This window comes from Molossus molossus, unplaced genomic scaffold, assembly GCF_014108415.1.
Source record: "Molossus molossus isolate mMolMol1 unplaced genomic scaffold, mMolMol1.p scaffold_m16_p_7, whole genome shotgun sequence".
Classification (NCBI taxonomy): domain Eukaryota; kingdom Metazoa; phylum Chordata; class Mammalia; order Chiroptera; family Molossidae; genus Molossus; species Molossus molossus.
This window is the reverse complement of record NW_023425401.1, coordinates 41,033,495-41,057,313: the sequence shown is the minus strand read 5'-3', so window position 1 is coordinate 41,057,313 and position 23,819 is coordinate 41,033,495. Positions and strand designations below refer to the sequence as shown.

Sequence of the window (23,819 nt, the reverse complement as noted above, 5' to 3'; positions counted from 1 at the left end):
ACTCCTTCTTTCCTCGGAGCCCTACCTGGACAAGTTCTGGAGGCGGTACAGATGTGGCTTAAAGAGACTAATATGTATATTGTCATCTGGCCTCTGAAATGGCCTGATACTTTCTAATCATTGTGACCCGTGAAGAAACCCAGATCTGCTCACAACTCTGCAGGGTAACAGTTTATGTTCAAAGTACATATAGACATGAAGAGAAGCACAGTTCATTTCTTCCAACAGTAAAAGTAGAAATGGTCTGAAGTCAACATATTCAGGTTTACTTGAAGTGATTCAAAAAGAACAAACCATTATCCACCATGCTGGAAAACCGTGATGGTTTATTCTCAATAGCTTTATATTAATACAGATGCTTTTTATTTTGTGCTGAGAAAAACAATCTGTTACACATTATGTAACTTTAATATACAACATAGAAACTCATCCTAAATTTAGTACAACAAGAACCTACAAAAACTTTATAGGAAAAAAAGTTACCTAATATTGCCACCATATTTTTTTTAGTAGACGGACCCTGTCAGACCCTGTCACCAATGCTCAGCTCTGTAAACAATGGTTATTTCCATGTTCTGGGGAATCATTAATAATAACGGGCACGAAAATCAGCCTAAAAAGTTCTAGCACATCACTATATACTGTACAGTCCTCAAAAATAATTTATTGTACTGTTTCTAAAAAAAGGTACTAAGGTTGTTCTTTTGCTCTGTTTCCATATTCTGGATCTGCGTGTGAGCACTTTTGTCTAACAGTCTAAAAACACGAAAACTGAACCGCAATTCACAATCACAGAGATGAGGTGGTGGAGTCGAGGACTTCCCGCCCATTGCACACCGTTGGCACGTACGTGCTTGCAGAGGCTGAAAAACAAAGCGGGACAGGAAGTTCAGAGTTAGACAAGTGGGCAGCGTAGGTAACGGCACGGATAATATCTGACCCTCCTTACAATTACGTTGAAAGCTCCTTTTAACTTGGCTTTGGAAAATGCTAAATGATTTAACACTGTAGCAGGTCAACTTTCTAAAAATGTACTGTTCCAGATTGGTTTGCATCCTGGTACACACCTCCACTAATGTCATACCTCTTGGAGAGAGTTGATCAGCATAAGCATTGTTGAAAAAAATCACTTGTGGGTTTAAAATTAGCTTTGGTAATCTGTAAACTGGTTGAAATACAATGTGCAAAATTGAAAGCTCACTGCAATTTTCTTAAAGATTGTTCAATTAATTCCTGTTTTCAATACCTTAATTAATTTTGTTCTCTCTGGGCAGAGATGGCTCTTACATAGTTCCATGAGTCATCTGTGAACCCCGCCTTAGAGAATAGTTTGATATAGTCTCATTGTTCAAGTGGATATCCTCAGTGAAAACTAGAGCAAGGGCTGGTGTACTGAGAACTTCGACTTCATGGTGGTTCTCAAAAAGGAAGACATTCCAAAGGGATGATGTGCTTATTAGTGACAGCAGTGTCAGGCTGTGAGTATAAGTAATATGGGTATGTATGTTCTATGTCTTTATGGCACTTATTTTTCCTAGATACAATTCATCGCTCTTAACTTGTTTTTGGAGGTTTTGTTTTTATGAGAGATCTAGGTATAGCTAACATATCTATTTCACCCTTAATGCTTTTTTTTTTTTTCCTGGATGAGGTCAAAAGCAAGGAGCCCCATTCTCCATGGGATGAAACTACACAGCCAAGAAAATCAGAGATGATTCTACTTTATCTTTTAGAGCTCTTTATGTTCCATCCCTTGGCTTGCCCATCTGGACATGCTCTGTCCAGAAGGAGCTGATCCTCTTGGCTACCTGACCACAGCCCAAGTCAGACTGATCAATCAGCTATCCCATTTCTTAAGGGCATATCTCTCGGTTAGTAATCAGACAAACTAATTTCATGCTAAATATTCCTGCTCCACACAATCGCATTTTTCATTGAAATTTTGTTAGACATGAAGGAGAAACTAATTGTGAAATTTGAGATTACGTGGCATTCAGTGGAGGAGTATTAACCATATTTGGGGTACTGAAGTCTTTCAGCAGACCCACCAGCGGAAAAACTACCACCTCTTTATTTTGCATTGCTTGGTTGGTCAGGTATGAGAAAAATCTATGAAGTCAAGTCTGTATGGCTACCTAAGATTACAGCAGACTCATGTGACATGCTAACTCATTTGGTGATGTTTTCCTTTTATCAGTTTTAAGATGAGCTTCACTTTTCTTTACTATATGAGCCCAGTATAAGCTATAGTATCTTTGGGGACAGGATGACATAATCTGCATTTCCTGAAACTTCTACAATGAAGACATTTGAACATAGTGTGTGCCGGATAAATAATGATGGAAAGTGATAGTGATAATTCTGAATGTGAGGGCTTTACTTTATTCTTTGCTGAGTTTCTTCATATGCTTTACCTAATTCTAGCTTCATCAGAGTAAGGTAAAGCAAGAGAAAAGAACAAGATGAAGTTCAAACCACAGTTCACTGCACACTTAGGAGAACACTCCTGGCCATTTAATACATGCTCTTTCTGCAGCTTCTTTGTATCCAACTGTCTACCTGACATCTCCATGTGGATGTTTAAGAGATATTTCAAAATCAAGTGGCCAAAGCATAACTCTTAATTCCTTAACTTGTCCCTGTTTAGTGTTTCTTTCCTCAGTGAATAGTCTCACCCTCCAGTCAGTTACCCAAACCAGAAGTCGATGTCTCCTTCCCTCTTTATCCCTCCTCCCATGCCAAACCTGTCACCAAGTCCAATTAGCTCTGTCCCCACCTCCCGCTGCTTCTGGCTCTGCACCCAGCACCCAGCCAGTCCGGCATTATTTTACTCTTGGTGACTGTATAGCTACACCACTGCACCTCTGTTTCCACTTGGGCTTCCCCGAAATTCATTCTCTATACAGCAGTTGAGAGTATTTTTAAAAGTAAGTCATTTAAAAATGACTGTACACCTCCAGTGGCTTCCTTTTGTGTTCTCTTTACTCTGGTTTATAAATTCCAGGGTGATTCAGACCATTCACTGAATTCCACACCTCTCCCCAGCCCCCCCCCCCCCTTTTTTTGCTTTTGTCCTCAAACATAGCGTATCTTCAGGCTTTTTCAGTAGCTGCTGCCTCTGCCAGGAATATTTTTTCTTCTCTTAATCACATGTCTGGCTCCTTGTCATCCACATCTGAAATGTCACCTCCTGAAAAAGGCTGTCATTAGGCCACCTAATCTGAAGTAGCCGACCAATTTTAAAACTGATTTTTTTTTTGGTTAGTGTCTTATACTCTTGACTAGAAAATGTATGGGGGCTCTGCTCATCTTTTTCATTATTTTATTGCTGGTCACAGAATACACTCTCTATAAATATTTTCTGAATGCTTGTATAAATGGTTGCATTTCAAAGCAGGTAGGACCCAAGGGAAGTTTCAAGAAGAAAAAAGTTTTAACCTGAAGAAATGCCCAGCAAATGGGAGGCCTGTGGGCAGCCTTGTTTGGGGATAGGTAGGCATTTCTGCTTCTTAAGCCCCGTTGTGACACTGACCACCAACCACACTGGCAGAGAGAAGTGGCTTGGGCGTAGCCTCCCCCTGCAGGCATACTGCCTTCATTGTTTTGACTAATCTCTTCATCTTTTCCAGGATCAAGTTTTATTACTTCTGTGCAGGTTTTTCATTTTTGAAGACTGGGGAAGAATGATGTGTTATAGGGCTGGTCTAGGAGAACTAGGGACTTGTATGCTAATGCCTCTCTCTGTCTATGTTGGTCTAGTCTAATACTCTTCACCTGCATTTTTAAAGATTGTATCAGACACCTGTGCTGTTCCCCATATTATTGTGGAAGTTGGTGCACTGATGTTCTTAAGTGTGCTCTTAGGCTCTGCTTCTCACTGCATTGCAATGTGTTAAAATTGGGTGCATTTTGACCAGGTCAGTAACAAATACAAGGGCTACAAAGGTTGTTGCATGGAACATCCTCAAGTTATAGTTTCAAATCTTCTACAAGTCATCCCATGGATATCATTATGAGAGCTCACAAAATAATCTTGAATTATCTACCTGCTTCATAGGGACATTAAAGGGAACATCTACATTAGAAAGTCTAAACTCTTTGAGAGGAAGATAATATAAATTCCAGGTCTTTCTACACAGAGTAACAACAGCAAAAACACTCCCAAAACTTCATCTGTAATTGTTTCTGCCAAAACATCTTCTAGTGTATTGAAGGGAACTGTAACTTTCATTTTCCTGCTTCTCTTTCTTTTACAGTTTCATCAGTAGCTTTTGCCAGTGCATTTTATTTTATTATGTAAAAAATTATTTTTGTACATGTTGTTGAATATAGTGTATGAAATTACTGTTTTATGAGTTTAGTGTCTCAATTACTTTGCCTTTCATAAATATTTCACATGTCTCCCATATTAGCCCATTTGTTATTCCCTCAAGATGGTAAAATATGTGTAAGAACAAAGTACTATCATTTTTGTGTGTGTTTGTGATGAGCTTTTGCTATTATTCTAATGACATTCTCAAGAGATCTTTAATGGTGTAAGTTTAGCCCATTTTCTTAAGTGCGGTTAAGCAGATTTCTATAATCATCCTTTCTGTCAGAAATAAGAGGGTGCAGGCTTATTTTTGGCTTTTCTGGGAGTGGGAGTGAGGAGCAGCTGTTAGTCATTCTAGGCGAAGGTGATGTTTCTTGCTATTCAAATAAAAAACTGAAGATAGCTGAAAAGACCTAATAAGTTTCACCATTGATCACAAAAGGGTATTTCACACCCATCAAAAAGCATATATTGCTTCACAAAGTGGGCAAAGCATCGGAGACCAGTGCAGCCAAGTGGCAGCTTTGTCTCACACTGTGAGCTCCCGTTTTCTTCCACCAGTAATGCTGGGGCTGACCAGGCTTGAAAGAAAGTGGCCTTATTTTTTCAGGGAGCTAGGTCCTCAATCAATGCTAAACATATTTATTTAATAGATTCTTTTTTTAAAACAATGTTTTGTTTTGTTTTTTTTCTTTTATTGATCTTCTAGAGAGAGAGAGAGAGAGAGAGAGAGAGAGAGAGAGAGAGAAACATCATTGAAAGAGAACATCAATTGGCCGCCTCCCAACTGGGGATCGGACCAACAACCTGGGTATGTGCCCTGACCCGGAATCGAACTGGCGACCTCTTGCTGCATGGGTCAAGGCCCAACCACTGAGCCACACTGGTCAGGTTGTTAATAGATTCTTATGGATGCCAAGTGTGTTAGTCAACTGAGTAGCTGAGACTTGGTTCCTGAGCAGCAGTGTGTTACTATAACTATATAATATGTCAGACTTGGGAAAGAAGAAAACAAACATTAAAACAGACAGACATTCCAGCAGTTTGTTCCCATCTGTTCCATTTCTTTGTTCCTAGTGACCCTGAATAATTTTCCCAGCCTGTCAGCTTGTTTAGATATTTTAATGCTATCATCACAGAATCCAACTTCCACCAGCTGTTTGTTTCCTTGTCTTCTTGCTTTGTCAGTGAACCTATTTTCTTATTCATCACCTTCATTTCACTTGTGTGAGGGCCCCCTGATCCCACTCCAGAAGTTCATCTGCTGATTCATTTATGTTGTCTGGGCAGAGGGTGACACTACCAGTCCCTGGTTTGGTAGCCTTGCTGTGTCAGAGATGTCACCGTGGAAGAAAAAATCCATTGTTAAGAAATGTGGGCTAGATTCTCAGGGTGATGGTCTTAAACTGTTACCAGTAGATGTAAGAGGAAATCATATTTCTTCTGGTGTAGGATAAAAATCTACAGACCCAAATGTGGACTTAGGAGTTAAATGCCAAGAATTCTTCATTCAGTGATTCTTTTCTTGTAAGAAAAGATTCACACCCAGCCGGTGTGGCTCAGTGGATTGAATGTCATCCCATGGATTGAGAGGTCCCAGTTCAATACCCAGACAGGGCACATGCCCAGGCTGTGGGCTCGATCCCGAGTAGGGGGCGTGCAGGAGGCAGCCAATTGATGTTTCTCTTTCTCCCTTCATCTCTCTCTCTCTCCCTTCCACTCTCTCTAAAAAATCAATTAAAATATTTTTTAAAAAAGATTCGTGGAAAGAGAAAATATGGCATGGACCTTTTTTATAACACATGATGCGATTTAATTATCTTATCAACAGAAAGTCCAGTGTCTTCAACTAATTCCCTCAACCCATTGTTGCCACTTCAGCTGCGATGCTTGCAATCATGTTCTTTATTCTCACCTCCCTCTCTCAGGAAGTACAAGCCCACACTGGATATTAGTAATCTGTATCTGAAAGGACTCAATAATGTTTTTATTGTTCTACCTATTTTGCATTCTTCTCGCCTCCTCTTAGTTGCTCAACATCTCTGATTTCTCCTTTTTTCCTTTTCAAATGTGTTTTCAGGCAAGTATCAGAAACTCACTCACCCTGAGGCTCAAACACCTAATATGGGCTGAAGGTGCTACTATATTTAGGGGTCAAAGTCTGAAGCCCGAAGTGTTAAACTCTAATAAAATAATGTCAGACATCAGCCCTCCAATCTAGTGGTGCTAATCTTGTTAGTCTCACTGTCAAATTATATACAGCATCTGAATACTATTAGCTTTCATTTATCACTCTGATTTAATGCCCCAATATCTGGAGTATGTAATAGCTTCCTACAGGATGTCCCTGCCTGTTTCCCATCTTATGTTCTGCTTCCACAGCTAAAATGATGAAAATGATACTTTCAAAGTCGGATCATCACACACCTCTGATGAAACTTTGGCATGTTTTCCCAGTTGCTTTAATAGAGAAGTAAAAGTCCTACGGTCTGCTTCCTCTCTGAGCTCATCTCCTCTCACGTTCACACATTCATTTACCTGTAGCCACATTTGCCTCTGTGACGTTCTTCCAATGTTAGACCTTTACATTTGCTGTTCCCTCTGCCTGGAATGTCTTTCCTCAGATACGGACTTCATTACCTTTCTGCATTTCCTTGATGTCTCTGCTCAAATGTCACCTTATCAGAGAGGACTTGCCTGGCCACTCTATAAAAAAAGTAACATTCTGTGTCCCTAGTACATCTTATGTGTCTATGCCCCATCTTATTTTCTGTACTTCACTTATCAACACCTGATACAATGAGCATTATTGGTTGGTCTGACTGTGCCCCCTCTTGCTGATTAGAATGTAAGCACGGGAGTGTATAGTTTATTTGTTTTGTTCATTACCACATTGTCAATGCTTTGAGTTGTGTCTAGCCCCAAAAGTTTCTTCAATGAACAAGTGAATTCGCCATCATTTTGGTCACATTTACTTGTTAAGGATCTCTTTCTTAACGTGTCTGAATTTACTCCAGGTGGGGAAGACACTGTTTTCAAATTTTTCATATGATAGGGATTATGTGCTGTAAGCACACAGGTATCTCCATTTTGGGATGTTATTCAGAGAATTTCACTTAAAGTGAAAAGGGAGTAGGAGGGAGAAACAGTGTAGCATAAATTGATATTAGACACTTTGCTTACTTTAAGGTATTGATCTTCTGAAGTCAGTGTATGGCCAGTATTTGTAATAATACTTTTGTAATAGTATTATAATAATTCCTTTGTAATTAATATATCTTCATAATTCTGATCATGGAACCATGTTCCCAAAGGCATTAGTGAATTCGGGGTTACATGGAAATGCACGTGACTGTGGGTATCTCATACGGTATTGAACTCTGGTTTAGAAACCCCCTTTGAGATATTGAATTTATGTCACATTCAAATATATGGGTCAGAAGAGGAAATGTTCAATGTAAATTAACTAAAAAAAGTCCTCTCTGATAAGTGATATTTTAAAGAACTATTTAAGTGGAATCGGTTATCTTTGATATAAACATTTAGCTGGTCGCCATTAACAATATTCCTTTCTTTTTATCAAATCACATTTTCCAAAAAGCTTTCTGGCTAGCCCCTCTGGAGTACCACACCTTCTGTGTGTGCAGCCCAGGTGATAGGATCCTTGGGTCTCAGATGGACATGACTTATATCATTGAACTCCCTGTCATGGGCTTCTAAGAGGAATAAAAATCTGCACCCATGCTGGTAGATCAAAATGTTGTCACGTGCAGGACCAAAGGGAAAGCTTTTGACTAAAAAAAAAAAAAAAATCACTGAATTTGCAGATGCTAAGATTCTCTTTGTTGGAATAATCTCTGTCATGAATTTTGTAACTGAGCGAGGCCAGAGGAGCCACACCCCAGGTTTTGAGAGTTTTATCTATGACTTCAGTTATAAAATTCCTTCACTGGTTTTCTCACCTAGAAATGTGATTATTAGAATAAATGATCCATAGCCTCTCTTCCAGCTTTAATCTCTGTGGTCCCTGTTATGGAGGAAGGTGGGCTATATTTGCTTGGGGAAAACCAGCAAAATATTAGAGGTAAAGAAAAAATGATTTAATGGTTGCAGATGAGCAGCTGTGAGACAAATACAAATGAAATGTCAAATAGAACACAGGAGAGGTATTAAACATCTATTTGCTAATATATGTAGAGTTATCTATGACAGCTCTCTATTCTCCCATCCTCAATGAGGAAGGGAATGAAAGGGAATGGAATGAGATTCCCAGGAATGCTGTGGACATTCCTTTCCAAAGGGAAAATGGGTTGATATCTTTCAGATTTGGATGCTCTAGTTATATTCAACCTGGAAGCAGTTTTTGGCCCAATACTCTGGGCTTCCAGTGCATTGGCCATCGAGGATTTGTTTACAACGTATCTATGCTTATGGCAGGGAGACTGCCATTCAGTTTGTTTTGCTAAATCACTTGCTAATTTTCCTGGCCAGGGAGCACATAGTGTCATTCTAGGACTCCCTGAAAAATCAAGCGCAGGCATATTATATTATTTTTCTGGACTTGAAGTATGGTTCGCCCTCTCCTCATTGGGATATCTTCAAAAGCTTGGCCACTTATAAGTGCAAAGTCTGTCCTCAGGTGCTTGCTTTCTGTGGCTGTGGCTCTGTGCAAAAGTACTGTGGCTTTAAATTATACTACTGATTTCTTTTTATAATGTGAAAATGCTTTGTAGGAAGGAATAATTCTATTAATTGAGCAGTTCACACATTGCCACCTAGACAAGTGCCTTTCTGCACAAGGTTTTGGTAGAGCAAATCAATCTCCATATGGCCATGGCTCCTCGGGGACCAAATCTGGGCATCATTATGGCAGACACCCCTTGGCTGATCTTAATGTAATGACATGCATGTATCTGAATGATCACCATGAGCAAGAGAAACACACAGCCTGGTAGGAGAAAGTCTATGTACATAATGGCTCTGAAGACCATTGGGCACACTCCAATTCTCACCGCTCTCTCCCCACTCTATGCTGATACAAGCCCATATTAGTGACAACATTCTGACCTGCATGGGTCCTATACGGATTTTATGATGCATAACTTCACATGCACATCCAGCTTTTACCTTCAAAATTAATGTAGTTCTACTTACATTCACAGCATCCCTTCTTGATTGCCTGTCTGTGGGAACCAGCTCTGGGAAGCCCCTTTGCTTCTAAAGCTGAACAAAATAAAGAATGACCTCTTTTCTTTCTCATCCAGATACAAAGAATGTTTGCTTAAGTGTGTGGGTGTGAGAGCAGCATTACAAGCATGAGTTCAGGACTTGCTGGGTCTCAGTGGTACTGCTATTGGGGAGATCATTCCCGGTTTCATTAAATGTTTTCTGAGTGGCCAGGTGCTTCTGTGTCATAAATGCCTTCTCTGGACAGCTCTGAAGGGAGCAGGGAAATACATGCACAGGCATGTGGCCATTGGTGTCATGAAGCAAAGGATGGCAGTTCAAAATACCTCCCCCTATCTGAACCCCATGTCTGCATCCTCTTTGAGGGTTACCTCAGAGGCCTTCCCTTCTCTGCACTGATACCAGTGGAAAAAATAGACAGGATGGTTTAGACTGATGTTCTCAAAACCTATTCCTTGGATCACTTACATTGAATCAGCAGGGGTAGCTTTTGCTACATATCACATGAATCAGATAACTATGGGTGGGGCCTGAGAATCTCTACTTCAAAGAGGTTTTTTTTTTTTTTGGTACAAAAATATTGGGAGTTATTGGCCCATGGGTAGGTATACTTAAGGGAGAAAAGTTCATGTTTCCTTTATATTTATTATTCTGACTCCCACTGTGTATTAATAACACACAACTAAAATTGTTCTTTCTTTCACCTAGCCGTATGTAAACATTTCTCGGTTGGTGAGTTTTCCGAGTTGTCCTTAAGGATGTTCTTTTCTCCATGCCTGCCTCTGAGTTTGGTCATGCTTTTCTGTCTCCTTGGAGCTACTGCTCAGCTTTAAAACTCCAATACTGATACACTTTCTGCTGTCAACCACTTTAGGGGTTATCAGAGAGCTCACCTGGGACCCAAGGTGATGTGGTATTTCCACTACTCTCTCACCAGAGAATTAACTGGGAATTAATGTGACTGTACCTTCCAGACTAGGTAACTTCTTGGCATTGCACAGGATTAATTGTGTCAAGCTGCTGTAATTCCTGGTAGGAGTGCAGTACTGGTTAATTTAGGACCTGGAGAGTGTTTCATAACAATAATGGCCACAGATTCTTTCAGAGGTGGGGTCCCCTTACATCTGGGCAGGTTCTGTCCTGCTCTCTGTGATCCCATGTGGTGAGGCATCCTGCCAAGGGGTCTAGCGTCAGAGTGAAACCACTGTGGACCCCCCAGATCAGTTCAGTCTCGGTTGATACTGTGCAAGGACTCCAAGCAAGGCCGTATGAGCATCTGAAGTGCTCAGCCAAGTCCTCCCGCATTCCTGACCCACAGGATCACGAGACATAATAAAAGGGTTGTTGTTATAAGCCACTAAACTTGGGAGCTGTTTTCTCTGTGGGAAATAGGTCACTATTGTATCTGGGGGTGGGGAGGGGTTCATTTTTACCTCTGGAGGGAGTTAGACAACCAGCAGCAATATCAGTAACAATAACCTAATATAATAAAACGCCTATATAATATTTGCTGGAATAACATAAATTATGTGCAACCTAAGTAAAACATATGCTTTAACTAGTGAATTCAGAGCAGTTTAAGGATTTTTCTTCATTGATAAAACAACATACTTCCAAATATTTAGGAGGGAAATGGATATAAATTGAGCTGAGTATATAATGGAGGAAACAGGCACTGGGATACTAAACCAGTTGCTAAAATTTTCACCACAGCTGGTCAGTACCATGCTCATACTCAGAACTGCATCTCATAGTCCAGTGGCTTTCATACTTCTTTGATTATGACTCATAGCCATAAATGTTGTACCAGGATCTTGTACATATACGTATACTCTGGAGCAAATGTCATGAACTACTACTTATTCTTATAATGCACTCAAAGATATTTTATTATATTTTCTTTTATAAAATGCTGGTGAAATATACTGAATACATTTCATGACCCCTAATGGGTTACATCCTATAGTATGAAAACACTGCCCTGGACACCGAGCTTCACGGGCCCAGGGATTCTGTCCTGTTCAGCACTGTTGTTCACAGGTGCTTAGAAATTTCTGGGGTATAGAAGGTTCCCAAGCATTTCATGAATGAATTTTATGACAATAGCTCCAAATTACTCAAATGGGAGGGTATTAATCCCAAATATAGAAAGCTGGTGTCAACTCTTGAATCATTTTATATCTTTGAGGGTAACTTCCATTCTTTATTTTCTTATATATAAAATGGAACTTGTGATATGTTAGTACTCATGGGACAAAATGAGCCCACGAATATAAAAGTATTTTGAATTAAAGATATACAATTACAAATACGAGATGGATGTATTTGTTCATTGTGTGCTTGGAGATGTCTAGAGATAGCACATAAAAACTTCCTTTTGGCCCTGGCCGGTTTGGCTCAGCGGTTAGAGCGTCGGCCTGCAGTCCTGAGAGACCCGGGTTCGGTTCCCGCTAAGGGCACGTACCTCGGTTGCAGTTTGTCCCCGGCCCTGGTCGGTCATGCGGGTGGCAGCCACTTGATGTGTTCCTTTCACATCGATGTTTCTCTCTCTCTCTCTGTTCCTCTCTCTCCCTCCCACTCTACCTGAACAAAAAAATGGGAAAATGTCCTCGGGTGAGGATTAAAACAAACAAAAAAAAAACCTTCCTTTTGTTACTTTAATATCACTTCACTAATTTGGCTTAATTAGAGGAAAATTGCTGAAAAATGAGCAGTTTAAGGATTTTCCTTGATTGATAGAACAATGTACTAAATCTAAATTTAGATTTAAACAATTATTTAAAATTTTATTGAGTAACAAAACAGTCATTAAATGTTGGGCTGGGTTGACGCCTACCTTGAAATATTAATTGGCCTTTTAGCAGAGTCACATACTGAGAAAGCTTAAGGTGGTTGAAGTACATTAATTTTGTGTAAATAAATATTTCTGAAATTGTGAAGAGAGACTTGGTGGGGTAAAGTGCCCTGTTATCCTTTTAGGAATTTATTAATTCCTAGTGTATGTGTTACAAAATGCCACCATTTCTAAATTCCTGAGGTTTGGATGTGTGAGATTTTGAACTATATGGATGATTTACGGACTTTGTTAAATTTTTCCAATTACAAACAAGAGCTCTGAGCTGTCGACAAGACTATTTTTACCAGGGGTAACTCTTGTGGCACAGTTTCAGGTATCTTCCTTTTGTTCTTCTCATAGAGCCAATCAAGTACCTAGCCTCAGGGACACGTCCTCAGCTTGCACTGTGGGTGAAGTAGCATGGTACAGCAGCTTGGTGCACTGGCTTTGAGATCAGAGAACCTGACTTTACATTCTGGTTCTGCCATTTTCAATATGTGTGACTCTGAGTAGATTGCTTTATCTCAGAGTTGTGAGCGTGAAATAAGATGCTGTACACGCACACGTATGAAGCACTGAACATAATGCCCAGCAAACAGAAAACACTAAAAAAGAATTATAGTCTCTTTTAGGTGTTGTTATTGTCATTGTTAGTTATTGTCAGTTCTTTCTTGTTTGCTCAAGAAATAAGCAGGTTTCTCGAAAATCCAAGGACAATCACCTCACAAGTTTTACCATGTTCTGCATGGGACTCAACCATGTGATACCTGGGAATGTAGCTGAAAAGAGAGTAATGTCCCCACCCTATAGCAGCTGTCAACCTAGGAGTGGTGTGTGCAGCGCATCACTGAATGCATGCCATCGGCCATCCATCTTTCCTTTGTTTGCTGGGGGAAGGGCTGCCCTGTTCCATTTTATACTTTGTTGGAGAAACTGGGGCACTAATGTGATTGCTCACTCTGTGATGCTGAGCTATCTTGAAGTATCCTTTCTAATTGACTTGAGGCAAAATTGTGAAGTAGTCATTTGTCTCTGTCACTCCAGTCCCCCTTCCCCCTCATCCTTGTCAATGAATTTCTCCTACTTCATATCATAGATGAGCTGAAGTGGCTTAAAAAGTAGCCCCCTTTAGGTATATTAGTGCTTTAGAGGATGCTAACAAATTAAACAAATAATTCCCTGAGGATGGTGTTTCAGATATTCGTAGGCCAGTCAGAGAGAATTTTGGACTGGGGAGTTATCCTGGTAAGCCTTCAGCTCAAACTGCCTTCTCAGCTGGTTCTCAGCTGAAAAAATATTGTGTCATTGAAATAGAGGAAAATCTGTTGCAGCATTTTCCAGGGTGTGTTCCATGAGATATTAGTTGGTTTAACTATTATCAAATACTTTTCCGAAATTCTGTAAATAACAAAGATAAAAAGGTTTCCTTGCTGTAGAGATTCTCAAAACCTTTAACATGCTCAGGTTAAAAGAGGTACTTTGAACTTCCAAGGGGGAAGGTGAGTTAGAATATAGCATTTTGCATCTTATTCAATGATCTATCTTCCTCTTTTAATTTTTCATGAAGCAGCTTCAGCATTTATGTGACACAGAACATACTTTACAGAGCACCAGTGTAGTCCAATTCTCTAGGACTTAGGCAGGGACAATCAAGTGATGTGCTCAAGGTTACCTATTGAATTGATTGCAAAGTCAGGACTAGAACCCAGGCTCTCTGACTCCACAACATGGTCAAAAATCCTACTTGCAGTTACAGATTTAATATCTGTCTTCCCTGCTGGATTGCGATGTACTGCCAAAAGAGGAACTTTGACTCTCTGCTCACCACTGTATCCAAAGCACCTAGCACTATACCTGGCACACAGTGACTGAACCAGCACTTATTAAAATTGAATTGAGATTGTTCATGGGGATGGACATGTGCTGTTTGTTTCTATCTATGTTCATTGCTCCCCTACCAGCCTGTTCCCTACTATAATGCTGTATATGAAGGGATCAGTGCCAAGTTCCATACTTACAGTGAGAATATGTAGTCCCAGTCCCGCTGACACTGAACCTGCTGAGGTGCAGTCTGTGTGTAACCACATTCTTCTGGGGTTGGAACAGGACGATGTGCACCTTGGGTGCAAACAAACAGCCCAGGACCACAAAGCCACTTAGGCTAACAGATATGCACATAGTTGTTGTCTGCACCTGTAAAAATAAGTTGCCTAGTTAAGCGTCTGGCAGTAAATTCAATCAGGTGGCCAAGTAAAGAGATCACTGAAAAAAGGACCAAATTAAAACTCTGAAATCAGCCCTGGCTGGTTTGACTCAGTGGTTAGAGCATCAGTCCTCGAACCAAAGAGTTGCTGGTTCAATTCTAGTCAAGGGCACAAATCTCAGTTGCAGTTTGGTCCCCATCCCTGGCCGGGGTCATACGGGAGGTAATCAATTAATATATCTTTCTCACATCAATGTTTCTCTTTTCCCCCCACCCCTACTCTATCTGAAGATAAATGGAAAAATATCCTTGTGTGAGGATTTAAAAAACAAACAAACCCAAATCATCCAAAGTTCTGTTCTTATTATAGACAAACCAATGCAGTAATTATTTTGGATCTTCCAAGTTTGAGATGTTCACGGAAACATTGCTCAGGATTTGTAAGCAAACACTATTTGTGTTCAGTGCTCTGCATTGCTTGCCAAGACTTCACACTGATTTTCATGTTTTGCTCATTTTTTCTTTATATTTGTATAAAGATATTTCTGCAGAGTCACTGAATTCAGAATCTTAAATAATAAAATGCCCATATTCATTGATGAACCAATCAGACTGCTGATGGTTTCAGTACATCAGCTTGGATTGTTTAAGGTTCACTATACCAGAAACACATGTGGGCCTTTTACATGTTTTGATCTCTCTCTCTCTTGCTGGGAGCTCTGACTATTAGCTATTGGTTTTCCTAGTCAATATTGGGGGGTACTGTCAACTTTCTTTTGGGGTGCCTATTCTTTTAATTACTTCATTGGCATCTCTCTGGAATTATGGGGTTTTTTGTTGTTGTTGTTCTCTAGGCTCCTACACACCCATCCTTGACAGACGATTTCCACTTCCTCCTTCCTCACTGCCCTGAACGTACAACTCAGAACTGAGTTTATCATATCTTCTCATTCTCTGGCTCTGACTCCTCATCTTCTCTGATTCCACCATTTGTTCTGGCTTCAGCTCCCCATAGATTTTTTTTTTTTAAATACCTAACTAGATTCTACATATTTTATCAGTTTCTGTACTGAAAAATGGAAATTATTTCTTCTCTAAGTTTCTACTCAGAGTAGCTATAGAAAATCCTAAAGTAATTTTAGGGTTATTTTTCCTTTTTCCTCTAGACAATGCTATGAACAGATAGCATAATTCCTTAGGACTTAAAGTGTCTTTCTTCTTTAATCAAGGAAAGCTGAAGACCGAACAATTAACTGAAGAAGCCACCAACTTCAGAAGGCTTCATTCTGTTTTTGATAAAGAAAAAAATTTCAAATTACACTTGTAGCATAATTTTTCAGACTCTAGTTCTACTAAATGCTGCAAACACAATCCATCCTTAGTATTTTAAAGCACTTGTCTCCCTTAACCAGTCCAGTGCCCTCCAACTGGGCCCTCAATTGCAAGCTCTTTTCTCTTTTGTCAACTTCTCAGAAAAGAGTCTACCATATAATTCCATGATGTAAAAGACTTGTTATTTACAATGAGTCCAGTTGCTGGAATAATTTGTGTAATATGATATTAGAACTGTACTCACTTGGTTTTGACTTTGGTACCCATATGAGAGAGAACAGATGTCACAGTGAGGTGAAATAAATTCAAATATGCAAATTTTCAAGGAAACCTTTTCTAAAAGCAATTTCATAACTTTGAAACTCCTCATGCACTTCAAGACATTGCAAGGAGACAAGAGAAGAAGCTTTTTTGAGGAGAATAACCTGGAAAAAGCTGTGCTGCGTGTCCTCTACCTTCCAACCCCTCAGGGGGCTGTGCCTAGCTCCTCACCTAAATCCTAGAAAGGAGTACTTCACTGGCCATTCACAGAAGGGTGGAGGTTTTCCTGCAGGAGGAGAATGTCATGGCTTGGGGCCTGATTCTGTCATGGGAATCTAGGGCGTAAGAAAAGGCTAATTACTTTTGTGGCAGAGAACAGAGACTTGCACCTGTACTGAGATAGTCCTTCACTATGAGAATTTATCAGAGCAAAGGATTTGTGAGTGCTATGAATGGGCCGCACTGTAAAGAGTCACCATGAGTAGCCTTGGATTCACATGGAACAGCCTGGAGTTCTTCACAGAGAGAAGCTGGAGGGGCATAGTTATAGTTGGATGTCCTGGGACTGAGCATGGAACCACGAGAGAGAACTGAGAATAGAGAACTTCCAGCCGACTCAAGGATCTGAAGGAGAGAAGGGCCAATGGGAAACTTCTGAAGATCATGTGAAAACACCCTTTCATCATCTCCTGAGGATTTGAGGATGTCTTTAAGTACAGTGGACTTAGAGATCATAAAGCTATCCAGCCACAAAAGAACTGTCCTACTTCTTCCTTATTCCCTTTACAGGGCAGAGAGGGAAACAGCAGCTGGTGGTTTGATGAGTGTGCGCAGGGAACTGGAGAAGCCAACGGCTGCTGGCTGTCAGCACGAGGCAGACCAGGCCTCAGGGAAAATGAGATGCAATGGTAAAGATATAGTTTCGATAATTACATAGAATTGGGCATTTAAATTTTGCACTGAAAATGGTAGTAGGGCCATATGTTATCTAAGAGTACAAAAATTCACAGGCCTACCATGGTTGGGAGCATTTTTATTCATTGCTCTATCCCCAGCACCAGAATGGTCCTCATACATGGTAACAATTAGTGTTTGAATGTGTCCACTGGAATCTTCATGCAGGGGTGCGAATGATTACTTGCTAAATACCAAAGGGACAGTGGGAGACACAACCAACATGCATGTTGGTCATAGTTTATGCAGCATATAATTCAATATACTTGTTTTAAATCTGACACCTTTTAATTTTTTTTTTTTTTTTACAGAGCCGAGGTATTAGCCACATAGTTTCAGTTGTTCAGTGTCTTCAAAAAGTCATACTATTAAAAGTCTGTGTTCATCTATAAATTCTGTGTTCTGTCTCTTTGTATGTTCCATGCTGCTCTGCTTCCATTTTCCTCAAACTCACAGCAACATCTGAGATAGTTAATCTCTTTCTTTTTTTTTTTTGGCTTCCTGGGCACATCCTTTCCTCACTGACCGATCCTTGTCTTAGTTGTCTTGGTTGACTCTTTCTCTCCTATGTTGACAAAAAGGAGCCACATGCTAACCTGGCAGGCTCAGGGAAGGTCTGTGTGGTGGCCTTGCAAACTCAAAGAACTAAAGGAACCACAAAGGATGGTCTGAAATGAAAACTTTTAAAAAAATCCTCGTCAGAGGATATTTTCCCATTTGTCTTCAGGTAGAGTGGGAGAGAGGGAGGGAAAAAAAGAGAGAGAGAGGGAGAGACATTGATGTGAGAGAGACACATCAATTGGTTGCCTCCTGTGCGACCCCAACCAGGGGTGGGGACCAAACCACAACTGAGTACATGCCCTTTACTGGAATTGAACCCAAGGCTCTTTGCTCCGCGGGATGACACTAACTGCTGAGCCAAATAGGCCAGGGCTGAAATTAAAACTTTTTAACTAAAAGCAATTTGTGGTGGGTGGTCATATCCTAGGCTGGTATCTTTCCTGACAAAAGTCAAGTTTTACTTTAACTGAGCCTGTTTATTGTCTTTTTTGAATCCACAATTTTTGGAATGTTAAAATAACTTTCTTTTTTCTGGACCCCTAAAAGCACAGGCATCACTCTTTGGAGACCACAAATCCCCTCACTGTTATTGAGTTAATTGTTGACTGTTAACTATCCTGTACCCACTTATGTAAAAGATGAATGCGTCTATCATTTTACTTTTCATCCAGTCCCAGGGGTTTCCCTGCTTCGCTTTATCCTGCTTCCCTAATCTAACACCACTGGATTTCATGTAACCCACTTATGTCTCCTCTTTTGATTGTAATGTTAAAATAAGATGCAAAACTGCCGTTCTCTGGAGCATTGTCTCAATCCATTGAGGTATTGCTTTCTGGCAATTGTTGACAATTTTGGCTCAAATAAACTCACAAAAATTCTTCACAGGTTTGAATATTTCTTGCATTGACACCTACCTGAACTTTAAGTGCCGGAGTGTTCCAGACCTCAGTTTTGGACTTTTTTCTCTTCACCATCTCAATTTCTAGGGCTTAAGAACCTCCTAGGTTGATGGTGTTCAAATATTTATTACCAGATCCAACCTATCTTCTCGGCATCCAGACTTATGTATTCAACTGCCATCTTGGAATATTGCTTTGGATATGTAATAGGCATATCAGAATGAATCTGAAAGCGAAACTTCATCCTTGCCCCCAAGTGTCTCCATTTGAGTAATTGACACCGAATGCCACTCAATGGTGCAAGCCCAAAACCTGAAAGTCATCCTTGATTTTGCCATTTCCCTGGCACCCACACATCCAATCCAACAGCAAGTTCTGTTGGTTCTTTTGGAAGACATTTCTCTATGCTCTTTTGTGCTTCTACATGTCTTTCAAGCAGAGGTCCTGACTGCCTCTGTTCTGGACTTTCTTTGTGAGGATATCTGTACAATAAAGAGCTTTAGAAGATATCGTGCCTACCTGTGGAGCAACGAGCCAGCACATCATCCATTACAAAAGACACAGGTTCCCGAATGTCCCAGTTCCTTCCTTGTAATGCAACCACTGACTGTGCAGTCGTAACCCTGCCCAGTCTGCAGAGCCTGTGGGAGGTGGAGCTCGGGAAACCAGCGCCAGTGCTGACACTCTGGCTGTTGCTATCGCTTGGAGTCATAAAACTCTTTTTTCAGCATCAACAAAACTGTGGCAGGCTGACATGTTACCTTGTTAGTATAGTAGTATCTCAGACTATAGAGTCTTTGAAAGTTTTGGCAATGAGATGGTGACTGGAGTCACTAGCAAACATGTTGACCAAATTAAATGGCCAACCAAGCAGTAAACAGTGATCCACTTTATTGTCTATTAATGAGTAGGATTTGGGGAGGGGCTCATGGGCCAGATAACAGGAGGCAGGTTCAGAGAGAACTGCTGGGCTGGTGTTCTCTCAGGAGAGTGTTGCTCACTCTCCTCTGGGGGTGGGAATAAAGTGGGGGTGAATTTCCTCCCCAATAAGATTCAGGTCTGCCCAAATCTAACAACTAGTACTAAACTGTTTCCACTAAACACGTTGTGTTTCCTTTCACATAAATGTTGCAGAGACATACACCTACACTGGGCATGAAAAGAGAGACCTTCTGAGAAGGCAGAAACCAGGTGAATTTTGTGAACTTTGGCCGGTTCCCTTTGGGAGATGAGGGGGCAGGGTACGTAATGCTTATTAAGGAAGAAAGACAACAGCTGAGCTCTCTTAGTGCTCATCCCCCGCTGAGGTATCTCCTGCCAAATTTAGATCTATTGCGCTGAGGTTTCTCATGCCAAATTTAGATCCATTGCAAGATGACAAGATCTCAGTTTTTTGTGTTTTTTTTTGCATTCGGAACCTGGCTGTAAAAAAAAAAGGAGCTTCAGTGCTCTCTGTGAGATTTTTCTGAGACAGAAAAATGCCCTGAGAAGCCACAGATAAAGCACTGACTAGTATTTGGGCTCTTACTGACCCGGATTAGATTTCAAATGCTCACAAGGTGCTCACTAAAGAATGAGAAAAGATGCAGAGAAATATAGATACATTCTTGCATTCAGCTGCAGCACTGGAGAATTTCCCTAATCCTTATGTTGAACCCAGGCAAGACCCTAAAAATGTTATTATGTTAAAACAGCAAATGCCCTGAATTAAGATGGACTCCTTTAAAAAAGTTGCTGTGGTGCAAGTCAAGGCCAAGTTAGCTGGAGGGCACAAAGCATGTGCCCAGGCACAAAGCATCTGGCCCTGGTTTCTGAGTCAAGGGGTCCTCAAAGGGGAAATGAATAGTGACAGTAATGATAGTCTTGCATCCAGTTGAGGGTTTCAAGTGCTCAGAAACATTGGAGCTTTATTTGGTTGAGCCATGAGTAGTTGCTGCTTAAAACTGAGGTGCCTTGCTGACCTTGGCTCAGGGCTGTTCTCTCCCTCAATACTGCCCGATTCCTCTTTTCTCTCCAACCTGCCCTTAGCTGCTTCGAGGAGAAAGATGCTTAAGGATAGGACCAAGGTCTCCCTATTTCCAAGGGTGACTGAAGTCCATACATACGAGACCCTATATGCTAGGAAGCTTTGGGGAGGAAAGAACTCAAATTGTTATGCTCTATTGGTGACATCAAGTCACCATCCTATCCAGAGCTGTTAGAGTGAAGGGAGGGCTGGAGCTAGAATGAAGCACTTGCTTGAGATGCAGATTTAAGAGGGCACCAACAACTCAGTAATACATACAAATATATATTTGTTGCAATATTACAAAGAAATAACACTTCACGCTAAAATCCCCTGAGGAACACAGTCCCAACATTTTCAATAAGGGCAGGATCAGTGACCGTGCTGTGCTGTGACATATTTAATCTTAAGGCAAAAAGAAAAATTAGCAATACCACTCCTGTCCTGATCCCTGCCTGTGCCCACTTTGCATGGCCTAGCAGAAAGTGGGACCTGGGGAGCCCTCTAAGTGCTGACACTGGTTATCGTGATGGCTGTTAGTAATCAAGTCCTTTGTCTGTGAACCAGCAGTGCCCAGTCTTCTCCCAGCATTCCTGAAACTGTGGCAGGCTAACTTGTTAGACTGCAAGGTGGATAGAAAACCCTCCCAGTTCTTGGCAGGTTCTCTCTCCATTGTCAACAGCCCACCATCAGCTCTGACTGGGGCACCTACCACAGTCACCTAACCAGTCTCCCACTCCCGCCTTTGCTTCCATCACATAGTCAGTGTCTTCAGAAGCTTGATATTCTTTTCTTAAATGTGAGATCATGAAATGTGAGATATTAAACTCCTCTGCTTAAAATCTTTCAAGGTTTCCTTTCTCATATAGAATAAAATCTGTACTTTTTGCAATAGCCTATAGCGTCCAACTTGACCTAGCTCCCCTACCTACCTCTCATATAAAAATCACTCTTCCATTAGCTCATTAAACTGTGGCTATGTACACCTTTCTCTTCTAAGACGTTTTTGTTGAAGTGTTTGTACTTGCTATTTCTTCTGTCTGGCACATGGATTCCCGTGCCTGGCTCTATTCCATCCCTCAATGGAGTATTATGAAATAGGCACTAGTAGGTAAAATGCTTCAGCTGTTCCAGTGCCAATAACAATCCAGGGTCTTGATACTCAAAGGATGGTCCTTTGTCTAGCAGCATCTTCATCACCTGGGAGCTCCCTAGATATCCAGAGTCTTGGGCCCCATCCCTTACTGAGTCAAGATCCCTAGGTGAGCTATATACACATCAAAGTTGGAGAAGCTCTGCAATAGCATAGCCACCTCTTCCTTCATGATAGCCTTGATCCTGCATGAGTTATCCTGAATTTTCCTTTGTTCATTATTTACTCTCCATCTCTTCCTCCTCTCCCTCCCCACTAGGCTGTAAATTATAAAAGAGGAGGGTCTTGTCTGTGTTGACAGCTTGTATCTCCAAGGCCCATAATAAATGCTCAAATCTATTTGGAAGACATGAATGAACAAAAGATTCAGTCATTACTATTAATTAATTCCTTTATGGGTCCCCTTTCACCTAAACATGGCCTAGTTTTTATTTACACCATTTAAACTATGTCTTGGAATCCTGATGACTCAGTTTGATTCTTAAACTCTCTTGGATGGTTTTGCTGTAATACAGGATATGGCCTGGATATTTCTCAAAGATCCTTTGAATTTTCAGATGTTTACCCAAGTTCTTGCTTGCTTTGTCTTGGATTCTTATAATAGCTTTAATTAATTCTAGTTGTTCTAGGCTCTGCTCTTTCAATTCCAGCCTCCATATTAAGGATTGATATGCCTGTGGTATAATGAGAAAGGCATGCATATCCTACTATTTCCTAGCTGTACCACCTGGGAAATGAATTGTTCTCTGAGTCTGTTTACTCATCTTTTCAGTGGATAATAAAATTTGCTTTCCAGGGTGCTAATGAGGATCAGTGAGCTCGTGTATGCAAAGCATCTAGCAGAGTAAGGTCTCAGAGTTGATCAGGAAAGGTTTGTTCCTTTCTTTCTCTCTTACTTTTTACATCATGTCTCTTTTTCCCTAAGCAAACAACCAGTCAAAAGAAAACAAGGAAAAATTTATAATTGCCAGAACTCAAAGCCCTTAAACACCATTTCAATGAATTTCTATGCCTGGTACAATCTGACCAAGTTGGCAGTTCCCATTAGTTTCTCATTAGACTCCCCTCAATCCATCTTGCACTTGCATATAACTAATGTTCTGCTTGGTTCATTTCTGTCTTGCTTCAAGAATATTCCCTTTATGCCCTATATTCTCCAACTACAATAACTGCACTTGCTCACCAGGGTACAGGGTGAAATTCCACCTCTTCAAGGGGTATTCCTGGAAAGACCAAGCTCTTACTGATCCAACTTTTCTTTGAAACCCATAAGCATTTAAGAGATTGTATCACCAATTTAATTATAAACTCTTCTGTGTTAATCCTGAATTCTTTCATGCTAGTTATTTTTCCCCAGCTGGGATATGAGATTTTTAAAGATTGGAATCATGTTTTATATTTATTTATAACTCACAATGGGTGGCAAAGTACTGAGTTATAAACACTGCAACTGTTTAGTGCCCAAATTTCTCATAGCTGCCTTTAAATTATTGGGTACTTTTCTAACACTATTGATTCTATCTGAGCCACATGGTTTCCCTCTGGAAAATTGTAAATCTCAGTCTTGTTCTGGAATTTCTAGAACAAGGGTCCTAAGTTTCAATGCTCATTGGGCCCATGCAGATTCACAAGGGAAGGGAGCCAGGTGTAAGAATTCAGGGATTGGCGGGCCTGGAGGCAACAGGAGTGAGAGAGCCCTGTCTAGAGGCACAGGTACTACTCTGGTCCAGCTAACTCTTGCATGAAGGAATTTGGTTTTACTTTGATAAGAGAAGCCAAGAATCTGGATATTTACATAAAATTTCTCAATTTTTCTGACTTTGAAAAATATTTAAAAGAATGTCAAATAGTGCAGTCCAAACTAACACTATCTGTGCAGCAAGAAGAGCACGCCATTCATTAGAGCAGGGGATTTCAATCTTGGTTGCAAATGACAGTCACTTGGGGAGCTTTGGAAAATTCTGATATCTAGGCCCCAGATCAGGCCAACTAAACCAGACCTGTGTCCCAGGTATCAATATACTTTTTTCAAAGCTACCCAGTTGATTCAGTGTGCAGTCCAGTTTGGAAAGCACTGTGTTGGAGGCACCAGTCTACCTTCTCATTTTTTTTTTGC

At 40.6% G+C, this 23,819-nt stretch overlaps 1 protein-coding gene across 3 annotated transcripts in view; it reads right to left on the bottom strand.

Annotated features, from left to right (window-relative positions):
* Nucleotides 1-502: 502 nt before the first annotated feature.
* Nucleotides 503-23,819, bottom strand: part of GRM3 (glutamate metabotropic receptor 3) — a 235,883-nt gene continuing 212,566 nt past the window's right edge. For 2 of the 3 annotated variants that reach the window (XM_036246946.1, XM_036246947.1), the window contains 2 exons: nt 14,354-14,528; nt 503-863 (listed from right to left, as the gene is read on the bottom strand). In XM_036246946.1, the coding sequence (XP_036102839.1) occupies nt 790-863; nt 14,354-14,528 (249 nt within the window). In that variant the 3' untranslated portion in view covers nt 503-789. Of the gene's footprint in view, nt 864-9,466; nt 9,536-14,353; nt 14,529-23,819 lie in introns of all 3 variants that reach the window. The other variant, XM_036246945.1, reaches the window with a different exon arrangement.